This window comes from Salmo trutta, unplaced genomic scaffold, assembly GCF_901001165.1.
Source record: "Salmo trutta unplaced genomic scaffold, fSalTru1.1, whole genome shotgun sequence".
Lineage (NCBI taxonomy): Eukaryota > Metazoa > Chordata > Actinopteri > Salmoniformes > Salmonidae > Salmo > Salmo trutta.
The window spans coordinates 1,210,344-1,228,014 of NW_021822992.1; the positions used below are offsets into that span (position 1 = coordinate 1,210,344).

General features: G+C 45.3%; 3 protein-coding genes across 6 annotated transcripts in view; all 3 read right to left on the reverse strand.

Moving 5' to 3' along the window:
• The window catches only part of LOC115187882 (E3 SUMO-protein ligase NSE2), a 15,652-nt gene extending 7,566 nt beyond the window's left edge, over nucleotides 1–8,086 (reverse strand). Inside the window, exons 1-3 of one of the 3 annotated variants that reach the window (XM_029746926.1) lie at nucleotides 8,014–8,086; nucleotides 5,397–5,536; nucleotides 3,191–3,303 (exon numbers count right to left, since the gene is read on the reverse strand). In XM_029746926.1, the coding sequence (XP_029602786.1) occupies nucleotides 3,191–3,303; nucleotides 5,397–5,536; nucleotides 8,014–8,081 (321 nt within the window). In that variant the 5' untranslated portion in view covers nucleotides 8,082–8,086. The other 2 variants (XM_029746928.1, XM_029746927.1) reach the window with 2 other exon arrangements.
• The window catches only part of LOC115187885 (CUB and sushi domain-containing protein 3-like), a 1,475,978-nt gene that overhangs the window by 1,067,960 nt on the left and 390,347 nt on the right, over nucleotides 1–17,671 (reverse strand).
• LOC115187872 (WASH complex subunit 5) overlaps nucleotides 12,193–17,671 on the reverse strand; it is a 32,988-nt gene continuing 27,509 nt past the window's right edge. The window contains exons 26-30 of one of the 2 annotated variants that reach the window (XM_029746907.1): nucleotides 16,956–17,052; nucleotides 13,584–13,737; nucleotides 12,829–12,916; nucleotides 12,592–12,635; nucleotides 12,193–12,471 (exon numbers count right to left, since the gene is read on the reverse strand). In XM_029746907.1, coding sequence (XP_029602767.1) covers nucleotides 12,459–12,471; nucleotides 12,592–12,635; nucleotides 12,829–12,916; nucleotides 13,584–13,737; nucleotides 16,956–17,052 — 396 coding nt within the window. In that variant the 3' untranslated portion in view covers nucleotides 12,193–12,458. Of the gene's footprint in view, nucleotides 12,636–12,828; nucleotides 12,917–13,583; nucleotides 13,738–16,955; nucleotides 17,053–17,671 lie in introns of both variants that reach the window. The other variant, XM_029746906.1, reaches the window with a different exon arrangement.

Genomic DNA, 17,671 nt, shown 5'->3' on the forward strand with positions numbered 1-17,671 from the left:
CCCGGCGTGACGTTTTCATAACCGTGTAAATCTCTCTAGGACAAGGTGACTTTTATCAATATATTTGTCTCTATTTACTCTCAGATTTTAAAATGCTAATTAGCATCAAAGTAGACATGCAAAACTACAAATCCCAGCATGCTCCTGCACGTCATCTCTAGCTGACACCTTTGCTAACAGGTATTATGCAATTACATTTTTTAAAGAAATGTAACAAATGTATTTATTACTACATTGTTTTATGGGCTTGTCTGGTTTAGTTTAATAACACCATTACAGGACTAGTTAGATGTCTGGTTTAGTTTAATAACACCATTACAGGACTAGTTAGATGTCTGGTTTAGTTTAATAACACCATTACAGGACTAGTTAGATGTCTGGTTTAGTTTAATAACACCATTACAGGACTAGTTAGATGTCTGGTTTAGTTTAATAACACCATTACAGGACTAGTTAGATGTCTGGTTTAGTTTAATAACACCATTACAGGACTAGTTAGATGTCTGGTTTAGTATAATAACACCATTACAGGACTAGTTAAACAGATCAACTATTGTCTGGTTTAGTTTAATAACACCATTACAGGAGTAGTTAAATGTCTGGTTTAGTTTAATAACACCATTACAGGACTAGTTAAACAGATCAACTATTGTCTGGTTTAGTATAATAACACCATTACAGGACTAGTTAGATGTCTGGTTTAGTTTAATAACACCATTACAGGACTAGTTAGATGTCTGGTTTAGTTTAATAACACCATTACAGGACTAGTTAGATGTCTGGTTTAGTTTAATAACACCATTACAGGACTAGTTAGATGTCTGGTTTAGTATAATAACACCATTACAGGACTAGTTAAACAGATCAACTATTGTCTGGTTTAGTTTAATAACACCATTACAGGAGTAGTTAAATGTCTGGTTTAGTTTAATAACACCATTACAGGACTAGTTAAACAGATCAACTATTGTCTGGTTTAGTATAATAACACCATTACAGGACTAGTTAGATGTCTGGTTTAGTTTAATAACACCATTACAGGACTAGTTAGATGTCTGGTTTAGTTTAATAACACCATTACAGGACTAGTTAGATGTCTGGTTTAGTTTAATAACACCATTACAGGACTAGTTAGATGTCTGGTTTAGTTTAATAACACCATTACAGGACTAGTATCAATGGAAATGGACATTCTGAGTGATAACGTAGAGGATATGATTTACTTATCCAACAGCTACAGTAGACTACACACTGTCGCATGAGGATCTCCACTGATCTCCAAAACGACATCTCCAGAATCCATCCGATGGGAGAAATCGGTCACGATGAAGGACAACTTTGACCCCTGTAGTTCACCACCTCGCCTCTGCAGTGACACAGTTCACCACCTCGCCTCTGCAGTGACACAGTTCACCACCTCGCCTCTGCAGTGGCACAGTTCACCACCTCGCCTCTGCAGTGACACAGTTCACCACCTCGCCTCTGCAGTGACACAGTTCACCACCTCGCCTCTGCAGTGACACAGTTCACCACCTCGCCTCTGCAGTGACACAGTTCACCACCTCGCCTCTGCAGTGACACAGTTCACCACCTCGCCTCTGCAGTGACACAGTTCACCACCTCGCCTCTGCAGTGACACAGTTCACCACCTCGCCTCTGCAGTGACACAGTTCACCACCTCGCCTCTGCAGTGACACAGTTCACCACCTCGCCTCTGCAGTGACACAGTTCACCACCTCGCCTCTGCAGTGACACAGTTCACCACCTCGCCTCTGCAGTGACACAGTTCACCACCTCGCCTCTGCAGTGACACAGTTCACCACCTCGCCTCTGCAGTGACACAGTTCACCACCTCGCCTCTGCAGTGACACAGTTCACCACCTCGCCTCTGCAGTGACACAGTTCACCACCTCGCCTCTGCAGTGACACAGTTCACCACCTCGCCTCTGCAGTGACACAGTTCACCACCTCGCCTCTGCAGTGACACAGTTCACCACCTCGCCTCTGCAGTGACACAGTTCACCACCTCGCCTCTGCAGTGACACAGTTCACCACCTCGCCTCTGCAGTGACACAGTTCACCACCTCGCCTCTGCAGTGACACAGTTCACCACCTCGCCTCTGCAGTGACACAGTTCACCACCTCCCTCTGCAGTGACACAGTTCACCACCTCACCTCTGCAGTGACACCGTTCACCACATCAACGAAGCAGTGACACAGTTCACCACCTCACCTCTGCAGTGACACAGTTCACCACCTCGCCTCTGCAGTGACACAGCTCACCACCTCACCTCTGCAGTGACACAGTTCACCACCTCACCTCTGCAGTGACACAGTTCACCACCTCACCTCTGCAGTGACACAGTTCACCACCTCACCTCTGCAGTGACACAGTTCACCACCTCACCTCTGCAGTGACACCGTTCACCACATCAACGAAGCAGTGACACAGTTCACCACCTCACCTCTGCAGTGACACAGTTCACCACCTCACCTCTGCAGTGACACAGTTCACCACCTCGCCTCTGCAGTGACACAGTTCACCACCTCGCCTCTGCAGTGACACAGTTCACCACCTCGCCTCTGCAGTGACACAGTTCACCACCTCGCCTCTGCAGTGACACAGTTCACCACCTCGCCTCTGCAGTGACACAGTTCACCACCTCACCTCTGCAGTGACACAGTTCACCACCTCACCTCTGCAGTGACACCGTTCACCACATCAACGAAGCAGTGACACAGTTCACCACCTCACCTCTGCAGTGACACAGTTCACCACCTCGCCTCTGCAGTGACACAGCTCACCACCTCGCCTCTGCAGTGACACAGTTCACCACCTCACCTCTGCAGTGACACAGTTCACCACCTCACCTCTGCAGTGACACAGTTCACCACCTCACCTCTGCAGTGACACAGTTCACCACCTCACCTCTGCAGTGACACAGTTCACCACCTCACCTCTGCAGTGACACCGTTCACCACATCAACGAAGCAGTGACACAGTTCACCACCTCACCTCTGCAGTGACACAGTTCACCACCTCACCTCTGCAGTGACACAGTTCACCACCTCGCCTCTGCAGTGACACAGTTCACCACCTCGCCTCTGCAGTGACACAGTTCACCACCTCACCTCTGCAGTGACACAGTTCACCACCTCACCTCCGCAGTGACACAGTTCACCACCTCACCTCTGCAGTGACACAGTTCACCACATCAACGAAGCAGTTGATCTCCTGGTCCAGTTTGGCACACTCCAGCATCATCAACTCCAGCTTCTTCAGGACTGCATCATTCTCACTTCCTGGAATAATAATAATAATACAAAATAATTCATATCTTGTATACTGTTGTTATGGTGACACAAGCTTCCAAATGATAGACAGCATCTCATAGCTCTGTATACTGTTGTTATGGGGACACAAGCTTCCAAATGATAGACAGCATCCCATAGCTCTGTATACTGTTGTTATGGGGACACAAGCTTCCAAATGATAGAATGCCATAGCTCTGTATACTGTTGTTATGGGGACACAAGCTTCCAAATGATAGAATGCCATAGCTCTGTATACTGTTGCTATGGGGACACAAGCTTTCAAATGATAGAATGCCATAGCTCTGTATACTGTTGTTATGGGGACACAAGCTTCCAAATGATAGAATGCCATAGCTCTCTGTCTTGTCTGTGCTTCGTAGAAATCTGAATTACTCAAAATACCAAAAAGTTGAAGTACTTGAACTGGACAATTGTATGGGAGATTGACAGCTGTGTACCCAGGGATGAAAATTAAGCTAGCCCGCTGGCTAGTGCTTTCAGACCGAGCTAGTAGAAAATGCATCCAACTTTTCAGACCGAGCTAGTAGAAAATGCATCCAACTAGCCCGCTGGCTAGTGCTTTTCAGACCGAGCTAGTAGAAAATGCATCCAACTAGCCCGCTGGCTAGTGCTTTTCAGACCGAGCTAGTAGAAAATGCATCCAACTAGCCCGCTGGCTAGTGCTTTTCAGACCGAGCTAGTAGAAAATGCATCCAACTAGCCCGCTGGCTAGTGCTTTTCAGACCGAGCTAGTAGAAAATGCATCCAACTAGCCCGCCGGCTAGTGCTTTTCAGACCGAGCTAGTAGAAAATGCATCCAACTAGCCCGCCGGCTAGTGCTTTTCAGACCGAGCTAGTAGAAAATGCATCCAACTAGCCCGCCGGCTAGTGCTTTTCAGACCGAGCTAGTAGAAAATGCATCCAACTAGCCCGCCGGCTAGTGCTTTTCAGACCGAGCTAGTAGAAAATGCATCCAACTAGCCCGCCGGCTAGTGCTTTTCAGACCGAGCTAGTAGAAAATGCATCCGGCTAGTGCTTTTCAGACCGAGCTAGTAGAACATGCATCCAACTAGCCCGCCGGCTAGTGCTTTTCAGACCGAGCAAGTAGAAAATGCATCCAACTAGCCCGCTGGCTAGTGCTTTTCAGACCGAGCTAATAGAAAATGCATCCAACTAGCCCGCTGGCTAGTGCTTTTCAGACCGAGCTAATAGAAAATGCATCCAACTAGCCCGCTGGCTAGCGAGATTTAATATTTTCAAATACCACATGACACAGATTTTTGACCTGGACTAGTAAAACTGTCAATATACCTGCATGGCTGACCAGTTCCCAAAATCCTCAAGTTACATCCTTGTGTGTACCGTTCCACTTCCTAGTTACGTCCTTGTGTGCACCGTTCCACTTCCTAGTTACGTCCTTGTGTGCACCGTTCCACTTCCTAGTTACGTCCTTGTGTGCACCGTTCCACTTCCTAGTTACGTCCTTGTGTGCACCGTTCCACTTCCTAGTTACATCCTTGTGTGTACCGTTCCACTTCCTAGTTACGTCAGCCAGTCAGTCTCAGTCAGCCAGTCTCAGTCAGTCTCAGTCAGCCAGTCAGTCAGTCAGTCTCAGTCAGCCAGTCAGTCTCAGTCAGTCAGCCAGTCAGTCTCAGTCAGTCAGTCAGCCAGTCAGTCTCAGTCAGTCAGCCAGTCAGTCTCAGTCAGTCAGCCAGTCAGTCTCAGTCAGTCAGTCAGCCAGTCAGTCTCAGTCAGTCAGTCAGCCAGTCAGTCTCAGTCAGTCAGTCAGCCAGTCAGTCTCAGTCAGTCAGCCAGTCAGTCTCAGTCAGTCAGCCAGTCAGTCTCAGTCAGCCAGTCAGTCTCAGTCAGCCAGCCAGTCTCAGTCAGCCAGCCAGTCTCAGTCAGCCAGCCAGTCTCAGTCAGCCAGCCAGTCTCAGTCAGCCAGTCTCAGTCAGCCAGTCAGCCAGCCAGCCAGTCCCATTGACTATATACACAAAGAGCCTGTCCAGTGAGAAGGATTCGACAAAGATATTATCAGCGCAGTAAAGTGTCTCTCTGATAGAGATGTGCCATTAACCTACCTGCTGTTTCTGCCACGTCCAGAGCAACGTCTGTCACAATGTCCATCCCTGTTCCAATATCTGTCAGGCATGTTTTCAGACTAGACAGTGTGGAGTGGACTGTACTCAAGGACATGTTGACATCTAAAACATGAAAGTATCTGAAACAAGACATGCAAGTTGTTATAATATTAGGGCCCTGTGTTTTTGGTTAATCGTGTTTTGTCACATGACATGGGTTTTAACCTTTTATTTAAAATATTTTTTCATCAAACGGTCTTCTTTCTTTTCATGTCAGATGGTCCAACAACATCCTCAGATAACTGCTTTCATTTTTGTTCTAATTCAAATTTCTAGAAAAGGCTTGAAATAAAAAAAGGTTAAATTCCAGGTCATGTGACATGATTAACCAAAACACAGGGTCCTAGTTATAATGAATCAATATGATTAACCAAAACACAGGGTCCTAGTTATAATGCATCAACATGATTAACCAAAACACAGGGTCCTAGTTATAATGAATCAACCAAAACACAGGGACCTAGTTATAATGAATCAACATGATTAACCAAAACACAGGGTCCTAGTTATAATGAATCAACATGATTAACCAAAACACAGGGTCCTAGTTATAATGGATCAACCAAAACACAGGGACCTAGTTATAATGAATCAATACAATTAACCAAAACACAGGGTCCTAGTTATAATGAATCAACATAATTAACCAAAACACAGGGTCCTAGTTATAATGAATCAACATAATTAACCAAAACACAGGGTCCTAGTTATAATGAATCAACCAAAACACAGGGTCCTAGTTATAATGAATCAACATAATTAACCAAAACACAGGGACCTAGTTATAATGAATCAACATGATTAACCAAAACACAGGGACCTAGTTATAATGAATCAACATGATTAACCAAAACACAGGGTCCTAGTTATAATGGATGAACCAAAACACAGGGTCCTAGTTATAATGAATCAACATAATTAACCAAAACACAGGGTCCTAGTTATAATGAATCAACATGATTAACCAAAACACAGGGTCCTAGTTATAATGAATCAACATGATTAACCAAAACACAGGGTCCTAGTTATAATGAATCAACATGATTAACCAAAACACAGGGTCCTAGTTATAATGAATCAACATGATCAACCAAAACACAGGGACCTAGTTATAATGAATCAACATGATCAACCAAAACACAGGGACCTAGTTATAATGAATCAACATGATCAACCAAAACACAGGGACCTAGTTATAATGAATCAACATGATTAACCAAAACACAGGGACCTAGTTATAATGAATCAACCAAAACACAGGGTCCTAGTTATAATGAATCAACATGATTAACCAAAACACAGGGTCCTAGTTATAATGGAACATGATTAACCAAAACACAGGGACCTAGTTATAATGAATCAACATGATCAACCAAAACACAGGGACCTAGTTATAATGAATCAACATGATCAACCAAACACAGGGACCTAGTTATAATGAATCAACATGATTAACCAAAACACAGGGACCTAGTTATAATGAATCAACATGATTAACCAAAACACAGGGACCTAGTTATAATGAATCAACATGATTAACCAAAACACAGGGACCTAGTTATAATGAATCAACATGATTAACCAAAACACAGGGACCTAGTTATAATGAATCAACATGATTAACCAAAACACAGGGACCTAGTTATAATGAATCAACATGATTAACCAAAACACAGGGACCTAGTTATAATGAATCAACCAAAACACAGGGTCCTAGTTATAATGAATCAACATGATTAACCAAAACACAGGGTCCTAGTTATAATGGAACATGATTAACCAAAACACAGGGACCTAGTTATAATGAATCAACATGATTAACCAAAACACAGGGACCTAGTTATAATGAATCAACCAAAACACAGGGACCTAGTTATAATTAATCAACATGATCAACCAAAACACAGGGACCTAGTTATAATGAATCAACATGATTAACCAAAACACAGGGTCCTAGTTATAATAAATCAACATGATTAACCAAAACACAGGGTCCTAGTTATAATAAATCAACATGATTAACCAAAACACAGGGTCCTAGTTATAATGGATCAACCAAAACACAGGGACCTAGTTATAATGGATCAAGCCACCCTCGGTATATTGTAGCAGATGCCAGGATGTCAAACCCTAACCCCAGGAGAACTGGTGTGCAGGTTTTTGTTCCAGCCCTGCTCAAAAAAACACCTGATTCAGTTGCTCACCGAGACCTTGATTAGTTGAGTTAACGTTAGAGCAAGGTTGGAATAATAACCTGCATACGGTCACAAAACAAGTTATCTGTAGCTACCTTCAGGTTGAATCCATGTATCACCAACAAGTGCACTGACTAGCTATGTATGTTGATATCTGGCTAGCCGGCTAACGTTACGTTAAAATCACTAACTGTGGCTAACCAATAAATAGCTTGCTAACCTCAGGACTTTCCTCGCTGGGATAAACTAGTTGTAGAAGTGTTATTTAATGTGTTGGTGCCTAAATAAGAGAAAACGCTAAACAACTTTAGCTACCTACAGTAGCTGCATGAAATTACCGGGAAAAAGTTTGTTGTTGCTACCTTTTCCGGTTTCTCTTGAGGCGGTCTGACCTTCTTCTTCTTCGACGGGGTTTAACGGCGGTTGGCATCCAATGTTAATGGTGCATTACCGCCATCAACTGGACGGGGTATTAAATAACAAACAAACAAACAAAAACGTTTCAGGAAAGCGGGGAAAACGATATCATACAAAATAAAAAACGTCAAAAAAACAAACATATATATATATATGTATTAATTATACTTATTCAATCACAGTCCACTCCAAAATACTTCCCTGCACAGGCTCAGGGGCCTGTGATGGGGCTACATTAACCGATGTGATCTAATCTCAAGGCAATCCTTCCAATTCTCAACTCATAATGTGTCATTAAGATGAGGAATATAACTTCTAGAAATTGTATATCTATACATAATGTGTCATTAAGATGAGGAATATGACTTCTAGAAATGGTATATCTATACATAATGTGTCATTAAGATGAGGAATATGACTTCTAGAAATTGTATATCTATGCATAATGTATCATTAAGATGAGGAATATAACTTCTAGAAATGGTATATCTATACATAATGAGGAATATAACTTCTAGAAATGGTATATCTATACATAATGTATCATTAAGATGAGGAATATAACTTCTAGAAATTGTATATCTATACATAATGTGTCGTTACTGTTGCATTCGATTTTTTATTATAATATATATATTTTTTATTTAACCTTTATTTAACGAAGCAAGTCAGTTAAGAACAAATTATTATTTATAATGACGGCCTACCGGGGAACAGTGGGTTAACTGCCTTGTTCAGGGGCAGAAAGACAGATTTTTACCTTGTTGCTGGATCGAATCCCCGAGCTGACCTTTCGGTTACTGGCCCAACGCTCTAACCACTAGGTTACCTGCCACCCCAGAATGTATCTAAATATAACATACATTTTGCTGTGATGTGGCTGGCAATGGATTGATTTAAAGAAAGAGAGCGCAAACTCCATACCTGATGCACATTCTAAAATGATTCATAACAATAAAGAGCAATATTCATCAATGTTGCTGGAATTAAAGGGTACAGTTATATCCAGAAAGTGTCAGGCAAGACCTCCCACTCTTTCTCTACACACCGCTGCACCATGGTTAGCAATCAGCCATGTCACAGAATGTGTAGCAGCAGGTTCATTGCTATCAGCCTGGACTTAGTGTAAGCTCTCTGTCGGAGGAGAGAGAGAAGCAGAGAGTGAGTGAGAAGCAGAGAGAGAGAGAAGCAGAGAGAGAGAGAGAGAGAGAGAGAGAAGCAGAGAGAGAACCTTGACACAAGTACAGGCTCAGTGAGCACAGCCTTGCCATTGAGAAGGGTAGACACAGGAAAACCTGGCTTCCTGTAGAGGAAAGGCTGTGCAACCACTGCACAACAGCAGAACCTGAGACGGAGCTGCATTTCCTGACAAAATGTAAAAAATATAAAACAATTAGTGTCATTTCCCCAAATTTGAAACCCTTATTTAAGGTTTCAAAGACCTCTCTGATGGGGATAGGCTACCCGTCCTGTTGGGGGAGGACACAGAGAGCTGTGGTTTGGCAGCGCACTACATTGCTGCCTGCCATAAGATTTGGGACAGTGTCTGACAGACCAATCAACCTACACATGTCCTCTACTGTATGATTATTGTCATTGTTGAATGTATGGCTATTTTAACCCTTGGTCATTGTTGTTACTGTTGTCCCGTTGACAATTTTGATTCTCATTTTTGATTCTCACATTGCTACGTCATGCCAATAAAGCAAATTGAGAGAGGGAGAGAGAGAGAGAGGATGGGAGCATGAGATGAGAGAGAGAGAGGATGGGAGCATGAGAGAGGATGGGAGCATGAGAGAGGATGGGAGCATGAGAGGCAGAGAGAGGATGGGAGCATGAGAGAGGATGGGAGCATGAGAGAGGCAGAAAGAGGATGGGAGCATGAGAGAGGATGGGAGCATGAGAGAGGATGGGAGCATGAGAGAGGCAGAAAGAGGATGGGAGCATGAGAGGAGAGAGAGGATGGGAGCATGAGAGGAGAGAGAGGATGGGAGCATGAGAGGCAGAGAGAGGATGGGAGCATGAGAGGCAGAAAGAGGATGGGAGCATGAGAGGAGAGAGAGGATGGGAGCATGAGAGGCAGAGAGAGGATGGGAGCATGAGAGAGGATGGGAGCATGAGAGAGGCAGAAAGAGGATGGGAGCATGAGAGGCAGAGAGAGGATGGGAGCATGAGAGAGGATGGGAGCATGAGAGAGGCAGAGAGAGGATGGGAGCATGAGAGGCAGAGAGAGGATGGGAGCATGAGAGAGGATGGGAGCATGAGAGAGGCAGAGAGAGGATGGGAGCATGAGAGGCAGAGAGAGGATGGGAGCATGAGAGGCAGAGAGAGGATGGGAGCATGAGAGAGGATGGGAGCATGAGAGGATGGGAGCATGAGAGGATGGGAGCATGAGAGAGGATGGGAGCATGAGAGAGACAGAGAGAGGATGGGAGAATGAGAGAGGATGGGAGCATGAGAGGCAGAGAGAGAGATCAGTGTGTGCAGGAGGTCATTCTAAACTATCTCTGCTGTCAGTACATAGTAAGGGGAAGAAGCTATTATACCTGAAGCAGTCGCTGTTCAGTCAGACAGTCTCTGTTCAGTCAGACAGTCGCTGTTCAGTCAGACAGTCGCTGTTCAGTCAGACAGTCGCTGTTCAGTCAGACAGTCGCTGTTCAGTCAGACAGTCTCTGTTCAGTCAGACAGTCGCTGTTCAGTCAGACAGTCGCTGTGCAGTCAGACAGTCGCTGTGCAGTCAGACAGTCGCTGTGCAGTCAGACAGTCGCTGTGCATTCGGACAGTCTCTGTTCAGTCGGACAGATTATACAGAATATCACACCATCTATAGTTTGATTAGGAATCTATTAGGATCCACATTATATGATGTAGCATTGCGGTGCCCGGCGGCAGTTTATGATGTGGCACGCAACCATTGGTCGTGTTCCTCTGCTCAGACGTTGCAGACGCACGCCAGATCTTACAACGCCTGGATAGGTAGTTAACCTATCAGCTAACCACATCATATAATACCTGGATAGGTAGTTAACCTATCAGCTAACCACATCATATAATACCTGGATAGGTAGTTAACCTATCAGCTAACCACATCATCTGATACCTGGATAGGTAGTTAACATATCATCTGATACCTGGATAGGTAGTTAACATATCATCTGATACCTGGATAGGTAGTTAACATATCAGCTAACCACATCATCTGATACCTGGATAGGTAGTTAACATATCAGCTAACCACATCATCTGATACCTGGATAGGTAGTTAACATATCATCTGATACCTGGATAGGTTAGTTAACATATCATCTGATACCTGGATAGGTAGTTAACCTATCAGCTAACCACATATAATACCTGGATAGGTAGTTAACATATCAGCTAACCCACATCATCTGATACCTGGATAGGTAGTTAACATATCATCTGATACCTGGATAGGTAGTTAACCTATCAGCTAACCACATCATATAATACCTGGATAGGTAGTTAACATATCATCTAACCACATCATCTGATACCTGGATAGGTAGTTAACATATCAGCTAACCACATCATATAATACCTGGATAGGTAGTTAACATATCAGCTAACCACATCATCTGATACCTGGATAGGTAGTTAACATCAGCTAACCACATCATCTGATACCTGGATAGGTAGTTAACATATCATCTGATACCTGGATAGGTAGTTAACATATCATCTGATACCTGGATAGGTAGTTAACATATCATCTGATACCTGGATAGGTAGTTAACATATCATCTGATACCTGGATAGGTAGTTAACATATCATCTGATACCTGGATAGGTAGTTAACATATCATCTGATACCTGGATAGGTAGTTAACATATCATCTAACCACATCATCTGATATAGTCATCTTGTGCCCGGCGGCTCAGTCTATGACGTGGCACGCAACCATTGGTCGATGCAACACCTGCTCATGTCGTCCGGCAGGATCTGGACCAATGAATCCAGTCTCATTGAGGAAGGAGGAAGTCCAGCCAGACATGCCTTCAAAATAAAAGACACCCAAACTACTGTAAATTGCTTGCATTTTAAAATGTTTAAAAAGTTCTGTTATATGAAATAAAAAAAATAAAAAAAAAAATCAAGAAAATTATATAACATTAGATTTATTCAAAGCCTCTTTTGTATTTAATTAATGACATTATCACAGTGACATTATACCAAAGTTGGCAACACATGATGTTATTAAAAACCATTAAGCTATTTACAGTGTTACTAAAGAATTAGCACATTAAAGGTCATTACGTAACGAAGAGCTTAAAGTCAAAATGAATGAATCAACAGAAAGTTAAAGGAAGAGGCCTTTATCCAGATCTTCACAGGACTGTCCTGAACTCGAGGCCTTTATCCAGATCTTCACAGGACTGTCCTGAACTCGAGTCCTTTATCCAGATCTTCACAGGACTGTCCTGAACTCCAGTCCTTTATCCAGATCTTCACAGGACTGTCCTGAACTCGAGGCCTTTATCCAGATCTTCACAGGACTGTCCTGAACTCGTCGAAGATGAAACTTGGCACATGGGCCTCGGCCACCTTTAAAGACAGGAAAACAACAACAGATTATTATATGCATGTAAAATGTAATATTCCAGATAAATATCTATAGTGTTTTTTTTTTTCATGGGTGTTGTTGCTAATCCTGATCCTAATCCAATCCTAATCTAATCTAATTGTAATCTAATCCTAATCCAATCCTAATCCAATCCTAATCCTAATCTAATCCTACCTTGCGAGGCAGTTTGGTGTAGCGTACGTAATCCTCCAGAAACATCAGAGCTCCCACCACATCAGACGGCATGTCCGGGATCTTCTGACTGTAAAATAATGATTTACCCAAAATCTCAATTTCATTGAATTTGAAGCAGAATATAATCCACATATAATAGCACAGTGATCCACAAATGTACTTAATTTTACATTTCAAATTGTATTTATACAGATTAGATCTATGGAGATAAAATTTTGGGGGGGTTTTTGCAAGAAAGAGCTGTTTGAAATAGCAGCCTTGGGCAACGTTACAACACTAGCACTAAATGTATTATATATAAATAAATCTGACTTTACTGTGATATCACTGTTACGTTCTTAAAATGAATGTGTATATGTGAGGTTTTTAAACTGGCAAATAAAAAACTCTAATCAATCAATCAATCAAGGAATGAATGAATGGAGGGATGGAGGGATGGAGGGATGGATGGAGGGATGGATGGGAGGGATGGAGGGATGGAGGGATGGATGGGAGGGATGGATGGAGGGATGGATGGGAGGGATGGAGGGATGGAGGGATGGATGGGAGGGATGGGAGGGATGGATGGGAGGGATGGATGGATGGATGGATGGGATGGATGGATGAGGGATGGATGAGGGATGGATGGATGGAGGGATGGATGGATGAGGGATGGATGAGGGATGGATGGATGGATGGATGGAGGGATGGATGGATGGAGGGAGTGAGGGAGGGATGGAGGGACGGACACGTACCTGGTGCACTGTTCCATGACAGAGCGTATGAATTGCCCAATGAGAGCCAGGAACTGCTCTGTGTATCTGGAGTGGAACTGCTTGAGCAGAGTGAGCAGGCCCAGAACCAGAGGAGACCAGTCGACCGGGTCGGTGGCTTTCCTGCACGTCATCCCTGGACAAATAGGAGAACACAGCCAATCACGTGGTGGACGCACTCAACATGGGGTCAGGACCAGCCAATCACGTGGTGGACGCACTCAACATGGGGTCAGGACCAGCCAATCACGTGGTGGACGCACTCAACATGGGGTCAGGACCAGCCAATCACATGGTGGACGCATTCAACATGGGGTCAGGACCAGCCAATCACATGGTGGACGCACTCAACATGGGGTCAGGACCAGCCAATCACGTGGTGGACGCACTCAACATGGGGTCAGGACTAGCCAATCACGTGGTGGATGCACTCAACATGGGGTCAGGACCAGCCAATCACGTGGTGGACGCACTCAACATGGGGTCAGGACCAGCCAATCACGTGGTGGACGCACTCAACATGGGGTCAGGACCAGCAAATCACATGGTGGACGCACTCAACATGGGGTCAGGACCAGCCAATCACATGGTGGACACACTCAACATGGGCCAGGACCAGCCAATCACATGGTGGACACACTCAACATGGGTCAGGACCAGATATAATTTTTTATTTTTTTTAAATTACATTTTTGGGGGGATTACTTATTTTTTACAGATGATAAAATATAGATTTTTTTTACTGACGGATTAAATCAAATCAAGAGAGCATAACATATGAAAGCATTATGCAAGACTTATCCCCAATGTGGTCCTACATGGACAATCCAGACAGGAAGATGAATGAAAACCCATCACCATGGTAACTGTTCCCCCTGGCTGTTCTGGAGATGTGTCTCATTGGTCGCCTTTACACAGGCACTCATTGGTCGCCTTTACACAGGCACCCAGTAGCGTTGCAGTTCTTGACAAACCGGTGTGCCTGGCACTAGAGGTCTGCGCAGGACTGACTTGTTCATCCCTACTACCCTACTACCATACCATCAGGACCCAGGGGAACCCAGCCCTCTACCTGGTACCTACTACCATCAGGACCCAGGGGAACCCAGCCCTCTACCTGGTACCTACTACCATCAGGACCCAGGGGAACCCAGCCCTCTACCTGGTACCTACTACCACCAGGACCCAGGGGAACCCAGCCCTCTACCTGGTACCTACTACCATCAGGACCCAGGGGAACCCAGCCCTCTACCTGGTACCTACTACCATCAGGACCCAGGGGAACCCAGCCCTCTACCTGGTACCTACTACCATCAGGACCCAGGGGAACCCAGCCCTCTACCTGGTACCTACTACCATCAGGACCCAGGGGAACCCAGCCCTCTACCTGGTACCTACTACCATCAGGACCCAGGGGAACCCAGCCTTCTACCTGGTACCTACTATCATCAGGACCCAGGGGAACCCAGCCCTCTACCTGGTACCTACTACCATCAGGACCCAGGGGAACCCAGCCCTCTACCTGGTACCTACTACCATCAGGACCCAGGGGAACCCAGCCCTCTACCTGGTACCTACTACCATACCATCAGGACCCAGGGGAACCCAGCCCTCTACCTGGTACCTACTACCATCAGGACCCAGGGGAACCCAGCCCTCTACCTGGTACCTACTACCATCAGGACCCAGGGGAACCCAGCCCTCTACCTGGTACCTACTACCATCAGGACCCAGGGGAACCCAGCCCTCTACCTGGTACCTACTACCACCAGGACCCAGGGGAACCCAGCCCTCTACCTGGTACCTACTACCACCAGGACCCAGGGGAACCCAGCCCTCTACCTGGTACCTACTACCACCAGGACCCAGGGGAACCCAGCCCTCTACCTGGTACCTACTACCATCAGGACCCAGGGGAACCCAGCCCTCTACCTGGTACCTACTACCATCAGGACCCAGGGGAACCCAGCCCTCTACCTGGTACCTACTACCACCAGGACCCAGGGGAACCCAGCCCTCTACCTGGTACCTACTACCATCAGGACCCAGGGGAACCCAGCCCTCTACCTGGTACCTACTACCACCAGGACCCAGGGGAACCCAGCCCTCTACCTGGTACCTACTACCACCAGGACCCAGGGGAACCCAGCCCTCTACCTGGTACCTACTACCACCAGGACCCAGGGGAACCCAGCCCTCTACCTGGTACCTACTACCACCAGGACCCAGGGAAACCCAGCCCTCTACCTGGTACCTACTACCACCAGGACCCAGGGAAACCCAGCCCTCTACCTGGTACCTACTACCACCAGGACCCAGGGGAACCCAGCCCTCTACCTGGTACCTACTACCATCAGGACCCAGGGGAACCCAGCCCTCTACCTGGTACCTACTACCATCAGGACCCAGGGGAACCCAGCCCTCTACCTGGTACCTACTACCATCAGGACCCAGGGGAACCCAGCCCTCTACCTGGTACCTACTACCACCAGGACCCAGGGGAACCCAGCCCTCTACCTGGTACCTACTACCACCAGGACCCAGGGGAACCCAGCCCTCTACCTGGTACCTACTACCATCAGGACCCAGGGGAACCCAGCCCTCTACCTGGTACCTACTACCATCAGGACCCAGGGGAACCCAGCCCTCTACCTGGTACCTACTACCATCAGGACCCAGGGGAACCCAGCCCTCTACCTGGTACCTACTACCATCAGGACCCAGGGGAACCCAGCCCTCTACCTGGTACCTACTAACATCAGGACCCAGGGGAACCCAGCCCTCTACCTGGTACCTACTACCATCAGGACCCAGGGGAACCCAGCCCTCTACCTGGTACCTACTACCACCAGGACCCAGGGGAACCCAGCCCTCTACCTGGTACCTACTACCACCAGGACCCAGGGGAACCAAGCCCTCTACCTGGTACCTACTACCATACCATGTTCAAAGGTTCTTAAATATTTTGTCTTGCCCATTCACCCTCTGAATGACACACGTACACAATCCATGTCTCAATTGTTTCAAGGCTTAAAAATCCTTCTTTAACCCGTCTCCTCTTCATCTACACTGATTGAAGTGGATTTAACAAGTGACATCAGTAAGGGATCATAGCTTTCACCTGGATTCACCTGGATTCACCTGGTCAGTCTCAGTCATGGAAAGAGCAGGTGTCCTTGATGTTTTGTATACTCAGTGTATATGTCATATGATGGTGAAAAATTGAATTTCCCCTGTGAGTATCAATAAAGTTGCCTGAAACTCACCTTGATTTCCCCTGTGAGTATCAATAAAGTTGATTCAAACTCACCTTGATTTCCCCTGTGAGTATCAATAAAGTTGACTGAAACTCACCTTGGTTTTTGCTGTACTGCAGTTTAGGCAGCTGAGCGATGATGAAGAGGAAGTTGACGATAGGAAAGTAAGGCAGGCGCTTGGTTGTAATGTAGATCTACAACATATAGAACAGGTGACGTAAGGGAGGCGCTTGGTTGTAATGTAGATCTACAACATATAGAACAGGTGACGCAAGGCAGGCGCTTGGTTGTAATGTAGATCTACAACATATAGAACAGGTGAAGTAAGGGAGGCGCTTGGTTGTAATGTAGATCTACAACATATAGAACAGGTGACGCAAGGCAGGCGCTTGGTTGTAATGTAGATCTACAACATATAGAACAGGTGAAGTAAGGGAGGCGCTTGGTTGTAATGTAGATCTACAACATATAGAACAGGTGACGTAAGGCAGGCGCTTGGTTGTAATGTAGATCTACAACATATAGAACAGGTGAAGTAAGGGAGGCGCTTGGTTGTAATGTAGATCTACAACATATAGAACAGGTGACGTAAGGGAGGCGCTGGGTTGTAATGTAGATCTACAACATATAGAACAGTATTAATAGTATTAAGTAGTAGTAGTAGTAGTGGTAGTAGTAGTAGTATTAATAGTAGTGGTAGTAGTATTAACAGTAGTAGTAGTAGTAGTAATAGTAGTGGTAGTAGTAGTAGTAGTAGTAGTAGTAGTAGTAGTAGTAGTAGTAGCAGTAGTAGTAGTAGTAGTAGTAGTAGTA